General features: G+C 31.8%; 1 protein-coding gene across 3 annotated transcripts; it reads left to right on the top strand.

Annotated features, from left to right (window-relative positions):
* Positions 1 to 1,186: 1,186 nt before the first annotated feature.
* On the top strand, positions 1,187 to 8,599 carry LOC110638191 (protein REDUCED WALL ACETYLATION 1). Of its 3 annotated transcripts, XM_058140399.1 has the most exons (18): positions 1,192 to 1,496; positions 1,608 to 1,656; positions 1,903 to 1,974; positions 2,602 to 2,693; positions 3,375 to 3,512; positions 3,609 to 3,665; positions 3,746 to 3,818; positions 4,641 to 4,799; positions 5,324 to 5,473; positions 5,583 to 5,838; positions 6,256 to 6,371; positions 6,461 to 6,547; positions 6,661 to 6,749; positions 6,922 to 6,984; positions 7,119 to 7,175; positions 7,693 to 7,789; positions 7,874 to 8,032; positions 8,157 to 8,599. In XM_058140399.1, the coding sequence occupies exons 3-18, from the start codon at positions 1,957 to 1,959 to the stop codon at positions 8,160 to 8,162; spliced, it is 1,617 nt and encodes a 538-aa protein (XP_057996382.1). In that variant the 5' UTR covers positions 1,192 to 1,496; positions 1,608 to 1,656; positions 1,903 to 1,956; the 3' UTR covers positions 8,163 to 8,599. The 3 variants fall into 3 exon arrangements, with proteins under 3 accessions (XP_021644346.2, XP_057996382.1, XP_021644347.2); XM_021788654.2 differs by lacking the exon at positions 1,903 to 1,974 and having other exon boundaries at positions 1,187 to 1,496; XM_021788655.2 differs by lacking the exons at positions 1,903 to 1,974; positions 2,602 to 2,693 and having other exon boundaries at positions 1,194 to 1,496.
* The last annotated feature ends 152 nt before the right edge of the window (positions 8,600 to 8,751 follow it).

Here is an 8,751-nt window from a genome sequence, read left to right as displayed (position 1 = left end):
TTTTATTTACTTTCTTTAACCATTCCAACTCCTTTTGTTGATCTATATGGGAATCAAAGACTAGCTAAAATGATTTGAGAGCAAATATAAATACAAAATGTATTGAAAAATATAATTACTACTTTTTGTATAGAACATAAATATTATTTTTAATAGTAAACTCTATGTATACATAAATAAATAAATAAAATTATCAAAATATATGCGATCTGCCTTTTGATTGACGAGTTAAATTGAACCGAATTTAATAATTTCAATTTAAAGTTTAAGAAAATAAAATACTGCAAGACTTCTTACTTTTTATTTTAATTTAGTTCGATTCAATTTTTTTTTTTCTCAAATTTTTATAGAAAAAAAAACTTTTGAGCTTGGTTGGAAACCAAATAAGTTGATTTTAGCTTGGTCAAAGTATGATTTTAATCAAACCAATTCTAACGTTCCAATTCAGTTTTAATTTAAAATTAAATTGGACTAATTTTGATTCCAAACTAGCCCTTAATTAGGTATAAGTCTGCATTCATTTAGTGACATAATAACTTCTTTTGAAATAATCACATGCAAAAAAAAAAAGAATTAAATTCACAACGTAATCATATAACTTTTAACTTGATTTTGTATTTATTTCAAAATGAATTATGTTTAATCTTTTGTTCAATTTAATTCAAAATTTTAAATTTAAACTCAATTCAATTAAAAATAAAAATTTATGAGTTAAATTTGTTTATTTTTTATTTAAATAAAAAATTAATAAATTTAATTTTTTGATTTTAAAACTAATTTTTTTTAATTTCTGAACTTAAACCTAAAAATTAGAAAATTCAATTTCTTGATTTTCTAATTGAGTTTTTTAATTTTTAAGTGAAATTGAGTTTAAATTGAAAATTTTAAATTAAATTAAAAAAATTAAAATTATACTAAATTAAATTTTTTCAATAAATATAGAATTAAATTAAAATTAAAATTTAAAATAAAATTATAATTAATTAAAAAATAAATATTAATTATGTTATTAAAATAAAATAATAAATAATTTATTTAACATGAGCAGACGAGATGAGTGATTAATTATTGATAATCAAAGTCATTAGGCCCAAAGATACGGTGGAAGCTGTGGCTATTTATTAACAGAACTGCATGTTTTTGTATTTAAGGGAAAAAAAGGGGGGGAATAGTTTGATTTCAGGTTTGATTGAGTAAGAAAATTTAAAATTTGGAAAAAATAATCGTGAAGTAATGAAAGCAATAGAGCAACCGAAACCAAACCCACTCACCTCCACCAACCGTTGAAGGAAGAAGGAAGGGAGACTCACTGAGAGGGACCTCTCCTCCGCCATTTTTGTCAATTCTTCAAGCAAACTCTCTTTCACAGATCTCTCTCTCTCTCTCTCTCTCTACCTGTGCTTGTGGTTTGGTTTCGTTTTCTTAGTAATATTTATGACCATGTCCTTTGGATCACTGCTCTCTGCCTATCTTGCTTGACTCCTTTAATCTCTCTGGTGCTTCATTCTTATCTTTTCTTTTTTAATTTTTTTCTTTTTTGTTGATCTGAATGGATTTGTAGCGCTTGCTTGTTTGATCTGATTCGGTTTCATTTCTGATTTTGACAGGGTTTTGGATCGAAATATGGTGATAAAAGGGCCAATTACGCCTGGACTGGTGCGGTTTTTTTTTTTTTTAAGCATTGGTTTGCAATTGTTATTTATTTATTTGGTATAATGTTGTTTACTGGTTATTTGCAATGCGGATCATGCTAACAGTGTTTGAATGTCGACAGCATTTGCGTTAATTCATTGAGAATTTAGTGTTTGCTTGATAATCATAATTTTTTCTTGCTGAGATATTAGTAAGACTGGAGAAAATAAATTCACAAACTGGAAATAATTCAATTCATGGTAGTTTCAGGTTGTAAGAAGTTTTTGAGCTAATATTTGCCAATTGCTACATTTCTAATAAGACATGATGGTGCTTCAACAAGTGAGCTGCTTGCTTTGCTTTTTTGATTTTGAATATATTTTTTTTGTTTAGTTCTTGCGAATTTAAGTTTAGTTTTGGTGAGTTGCCTCTGCTACCTCTTGTTAGATTCCATCTGCTAGGGGTAGATTTTAGTTTCTATTTTTATGAATGCTGAAATTAATATGGTTTTCCGAGAGTCATGATTAAAATCTTAAGGCTGGTTCTAGATCCTCTAAAAAGGATTGTCATTTATGTGGGAGTGTTTTCTGCAATAAATTTGGGGTTCTTTACTTTCAAGAACCTATTATTTAGCTATCAAATTAACGTACCAGTTTTCATTCATTATTTGATAAAATAGAATTTTAATGCTTAGCAAGGAATTTGCCAGTTTATCTTCATACGTTTTGCTGCTGGCATATGTCTAACACACATTTGGCATGTCAATGCACAATCATGTTTTTGTAATATAGAGAATGAGTGTAACTTAAAGATGGAATAGTGATTTGCTTGTACTATTGAATTGAAAATTTGACACACCATATTCAGCATTTATTTATTGTTCTTTCTTTGGCTGTTGTTTATCTTCACTTAGCACTTCATGCTCTAAGTAGTTATCAACGGAAATGTCCTTTCTTTATTATGTCCCAGGTGTCCTTTATGCTCGGAATTATCCCAGTTTTCATTGCATGGATATATTCAGAGTTCTTAGACTATAAGAAATCTTCATCTTTTTCTAAAGTGTAAGTTTATTCCCTTTGTGGTATTAATTGATGTGTACTGGCTGTTAACTGTGATATGACAATAGTGGGAAATAGATTTCCCCCCTTGTTTTCTTTGAACTTATGAACAGTCTATGTAATAAAAGAATACATTAAATGAAGAAAAGCATTATTGATTTGTCATTTCCTTGCTGAGTTAATGCAAAATTATAGAGCTTCTCAATGTATCATGGTTGCAAATTTGGAGTGATATTTAAAGAGTTATTGTTGGCATAACAACCTTTAGCTGGACTTTTTTTGTTATTTTTCCATCTTATTAGTTTAGTTAATAGGCCTAACATGGTGTACCAAATAATGCAACTGTAGTAAACTGGTCAGTGACTATCATAAAAATGCTTCTCTTGTGAATGAGATAAATTTCTTAGAAATTGAAAATATCTAAGAAAATAAATGTTAATTTGGTATAACATATTATAAAAAATTCTTTGAAATGTAAAACTAAAAGGGAGTGGATCAAAATAGTGAGAACACAGAGCAAATGGTGTAGCAATTACCTCAATTTAAAAGGACAGTTGTTATAAATTGTCAACATGAAGGAGACAATCATGGAAGATATACTTATTTATGAAAATAACATAATGGATAGTGATATGTACTTTCACTCTTTTATTTTCTGATGTTGATGAACTATCTGGATTGCAGGCATTCAGACAATAATCTGACTGAGTTGGAAAAGGAGACAATCAAGGAAGATGATCGAGCTGTTTTGCTTGAAGGAGGTCTTACAAGAACAGCATCTGCCAAATTTTATAGCTCATCTATCAAATTGAACTTAATCAGGTTGCTTGCTGCATCATGCGGCATTCTCACAGAATTTTATCTTGATTCTTGAGTACCTAAATTTCTGTTTACCTTCTGCAACTTTTGGTGTTATAGGTTTATGACTATGGATGACTCCTTCTTGCTAGAAAATCGAGCTACTTTGAGAGCAATGTGAGTATATTGTAGATAGGGATACACATAAATGCTAATTCTTGAAACTTCCTGAATTTTTACTTCATAAATTCATGTAGGTCTGAGTTTGGGATGATTATGATTTATTTCTATATATGTGACCGCACGAACTTGTTGGGAGACTCCACCAAGGTACTTCTTGCTGTTCCTTGGTTTACATTTTGTACTTATTCATGATTTTGTCTCAGATGGCTTTTCAATGAAATGCTACTTTCAAGTATAATAATGCACGGTGGTTCCCATGAGGGCTTTAAGTTCCCTGTTTCTTTTAAATATGTGTATAAATTTTCTGTCTGTACAACCCCTTGGACTGCTGTGAAAAGCACTATCCAATTTAAGTAGCATAATCTGATTCAAAATTTTCACCCAATTGAACACATCAATAACGGTGCTTTCTTCCATTTCTTATCTGTTAGAAAGAAAAAGGGATATATTCATAGTTTATTGGCCATTGTTCTTGGGTTTAAGTGGTAGCTCATAGGTGCAATTCTCTAGAGTGGTCATTTATATACTAATACTAGTTTAGGCTTTCAATTCAAATCTCTCAATTCAGAAAATCACACAACTTGTAGAGGAACCTTTATAATAGTCATTGTGATCCTCTCTTAGTTTAATCATAAATCTACTACATGCAACAAGCCATTTGAAGCAGCAAAGTATTACCATGATAGTAAATATGCACATAATAGACACCATACTTAGCTGGACCACACCATCTTTCCCCTGAGCTCCAAATTATATGTATAAAAAATTATGTGTGGAATGAAATATTACCTGCTTATTTGGTGATCCTGAAAGAATTATTCTTTTCTGGTTAGTGGATGGTGGTGCTTAGATTGTACTTCATATGCATGCATTAATACGAGACAAAATAAAAAATATGATGGGATTTATCATTCCCAGTGTTTATCTTTCTATTTTATTTTATTTTTTGTCTGGGTGCTCTTTGGACAGAAATACGATCGCGACCTTTTCCTCTTCCTCTACTCTCTCCTCATTATAGTATCAGGAATGACTTCATTGAAGAAACACAATGACAAATCAGCATTCTCTGGGAAATCCATACTTTACCTTAACCGGCATCAAACTGAAGAGTGGAAAGGATGGATGCAGGCAAGTATTTCTTACTAAGCTTTGTAACTTGTACACTAAACAATGCCTTAGCTTTCAGATTACTTTTTCATGTCTAGATTGACTTTTTCTGAGGGTGTAATCACCATTTTTTTTGTCTTTGTTTTGAGAATTTGTACTATGGTACTACTCCTTTTGTCTGGATAATATAATTTTTCTTTGATCTGTACTTTTTTTTTTTTGGACTTCAGAAAGACCACAGAATTTGTTTTGTGCATAAATACAGCCCAATTCTGTTAAAAAGATGTCAACAAACTAAATGGATATTAGATGGAAATCAATAATTTTGGTTTTCAACCATATAATTGAAATCAGAATGTGGCCTGGAAAAACCTTTATCCATATTTATCAAGTCCTATATTAGCGTTGGATATTAGAGATTGTTTGTACTGCTTGGTCTGTCTTCAAACAATATATTACATTCAATGCATAAAAAATAGTTAACATAGTTTCTGAGGCTTCATTAACCCCTATTTTGGTTCTTGTTTTGTGCTTTGTTTTAACAGGTCCTATTCTTAATGTACCATTACTTTGCTGCAACAGAAATTTACAATGCAATACGTGTCTTTATTGCTGCATATGTTTGGATGACTGGATTTGGCAATTTCTCATATTATTACATTAAAAAGGATTTTAGCCTTGCACGCTTTGCTCAGGTAATATTCAGTGATTCTGTACCTTATATTGTTGTACAATAACAATATATGAACTTGATAATGTAAATGACTAACAAAAATGGTATAAATATTTTATCATTTGGTGCAGATGATGTGGCGGCTCAATTTCTTTGTGGCATTTTGCTGTATCGTTCTTAACAATGATTATATGCTGTATTACATCTGCCCAATGCACACGCTATTCACTCTAATGGTGTATGGGGCCCTTGGTATATTTAATAAGTATAATGAGAGTAGCTCAGTGATGACTCTGAAGATTCTTTCATGCTTTCTTGTGGTTATCTTGGTTTGGGAGATACCTGGAGTTTTTTATTTTCTCTGGAGTCCTTTACCATTCTTATTGGGTCAGTATCTAAAGCATCTTTTCTTGTTTTGATTCATGATTATTTGATTGACAAATAATTTTAAACACCATAACCTTGCTTGCTATAAATGGAATGGATTTAAAATTCAACTGGTTTGTTATAATTGGAATCAATTTAAAAGCTTTTGATTGGGTAACTTCTGCTCTCTTGTTATAGGGTTTTGTTTCCTATTTGTTATATTTTAACAAAATTTATGGCTTTTATTTGACTTTGTTTTTCTTCTATATGCATACCTCGCACATTATTGGTTTTTTTGCTGCCTTCATCTTAAAGTATTTATATACGAAAATTCGGTTAATTTAACTTGAAACAAGTTTGAATTGAATTGCTATTTCAATATTCGAAGTGGCATGCTTACCTTTTGGCTTTTGGATATTTATTTCTTTTCTTTGGCAGGGTATACTGATCCTGCAAAGCCAGATCTCCCCCGATTACATGAGTGGCATTTCAGATCAGGACTTGATCGCTATATTTGGATCATTGGAATGATATATGCATATTGCCACCCAAATGTAATTACTTTAACACTTGGCCAGTTCATGAGTTTTCCTTCTTGTTAGCGCAACTTCTAAACCATTTAAATTATGTCTTGAAATTTCAGGTAGAGAAATGGATGGAGAAATTGGAGGAATCTGAAACCAAGAAGAAACTCTCAATCAAAACAGGAATTGTGTCAGGTTCCTTGCTGGTGAGCTGCATTATTTTGTGAACTTAGAAATACCATTACTTGCCTATAGATTCTTCATTATATCTTCTGCATTTGTGATTGTTGTTTGATCTCATTCTCTTTACATTGCCAAGGTTGGCTATTTGTGGTATGAATATATTTACAAGCTGGACAAGGTTACATACAACAAGTACCACCCTTACACATCGTGGATCCCCATCACGTATGTATTATGAACTTTTTTTTTTTTTGGAAGAGGGTTTTGGGTTAGGAAGTTAATTATTCACAGAGAGGACTTTGGAGCGCTCTAGGTGGTGTGTAGAACACCTGATAACATGATGCGATTTAATTAGTTTTTCTTTTTTTCTTATTATATCTGCTTATTGTGATTCCAGTGTGTACATTTGCTTGCGGAATTTCACTCAGCAGCTACGGAGTTTCTCTTTGACTCTCTTTGCGTATGTTATTTTACCCATATGTTATTTTATAGCATGTAGAATTCTCAGAATTTGCTTGATTGTTATATGGATTATCTCTTTGTATATTTGCTGTGACATTTTGTGCTTGCTCTAATCTTCCTCTTTCGTCGCAGTTGGCTAGGAAAGATAACTTTGGAGACCTATATTTCACAGTTCCACATCTGGCTGAGGTTTGAGCTATATACTATTTGGGTCTTTTTCCTCCCTCTTTTTTCCTGCAATCCTTCTTATCACTTTCACTGTCCCTCAGCACTCGGTGCATTTTAATGTATGTACTGATGATTCATAATGAAGGCTTTTATGGAAGATCTATGAATGCTGACAAATCTGGAAAATAAACTCAAATTAGTCCAACTTGGTTATTACTTTTTTCCGTAAGGCGGTGCTGAAAACTCTTTATTAATGGTTGTGTATAGTTCAACCACCCCATATGCACATCTTTCCAAATCTCATCTTGAACTTGAATTGTCTTTGTTTACTCTTCTTCAAGGCCTCCTACTCAGAATAAATGTAGTGAAAAAAAAAGGGGGAAAAGCTAATAATATGTAAAGTGAACATAGAAAACGAAAACCTTATTTATCAATACAGCAGTAAGACAATATTCTTAAGAAAACACTTAGAAGGGAAAGAATTCAGGCCTTTTACAAACACTGCAATTTCTAAATTCCTTATATGTTGTATGTGCAGATCAAACATTCCGAATGGACAGCCTAAGTGGCTTCTTTCTATCATACCAGAATATCCATTGCTGAATTTCATGCTCACAAGTGCCATCTATGTCCTAGTAAGTACATTTGTTGACAATATAATGTTTTGAGAGCCAGTGATAGTAACTAATTTGATTTTGCATCTTCACTTTCTTCTGCAGGTATCTCTTCGGCTTTTTGAATTAACCAATACACTGAAGGCCGTTTTTATACCCACAAAAGACAATCGGCGGCTTTTTTATAATTTTGTTGCGGGGGCTGCTATTTCTCTATCATTATATTGTGTCTCACTAATTCTTCTTCAGATCCCTCATTCTTCTGTAAGCAACTCACTGCCACATTATAATTACAATTGAGCTTGTAGTAGATTTAGGATTTTGTTTGGCTTAATTAGTCATATACAACTGCCATTTCAGAATTGAATAATCCTGCTTCTTTACACAGGCCTGACAAATGAAGACTAAAATGAGAATATGCATAGAGGTTTTCTGTGGTATGTACAAAGAGATATAGGAAGTGAAATAAGGGAACTTGGAAAATGTTGCTAGCAGATACAGGCAAGGACGAGTGTTTTCAACAAACCTAAGGGAGAAATTTTCTCTGATGACATGCCAGAGCTGAAGTTAGATAGTGGATTTGCCTTGGGGAATCAGTAAGTAGACTAGACAGGCAGGCAAATAACAGGAAGTGATTCTATCTTTTTCTTTTTTGTTTTTGAAATATTGCATACCACCACATATTATTTTTGTTGTCATATATTTTCTTTTTCTTTTTCCCATTTTGTGCCATCTCTGAAACAAATTGTAGGTTACTATGACATAGATTTGTTGTTTGTTATCGAACGAATTCAAGATTTAATGTTAATGCAATTTTATTGAAATTATGTACTTGTACAGTTCACATTTCTCTGCACATGGAAATCATGCATTAAACTGCATTTACTTAGTTCAAAATGTCAAAACTCAAGTGGCTAGCCCGTTGCTATCCTCATTTCACCATCATTTAATAAGAAGCAGAAACATAATTATAATAACAGTGA

Source organism: Hevea brasiliensis, chromosome 18, assembly GCF_030052815.1.
Source record: "Hevea brasiliensis isolate MT/VB/25A 57/8 chromosome 18, ASM3005281v1, whole genome shotgun sequence".
Taxonomy (NCBI): domain Eukaryota; kingdom Viridiplantae; phylum Streptophyta; class Magnoliopsida; order Malpighiales; family Euphorbiaceae; genus Hevea; species Hevea brasiliensis.
Note: the sequence above shows the minus strand (reverse complement) of the source record. Positions and strands in the feature narration are given on the sequence as shown.

Bases quoted from the DNA above. Each gene is read 5' to 3' on its own strand.
- LOC110638191 (XM_021788654.2), top strand. From the start codon at position 1,624: ATGGTGATAAAAGGGCCAATTACGCCTGGACTG. The intron at 5,474-5,582 runs GTAATATTCAGT...CATTTGGTGCAG, and splicing joins GCCTTGCACGCTTTGCTCAG to ATGATGTGGCGGCTCAATTT. The intron at 7,790-7,873 runs GTAAGTACATTT...TTTCTTCTGCAG, and splicing joins CAAGTGCCATCTATGTCCTA to GTATCTCTTCGGCTTTTTGA.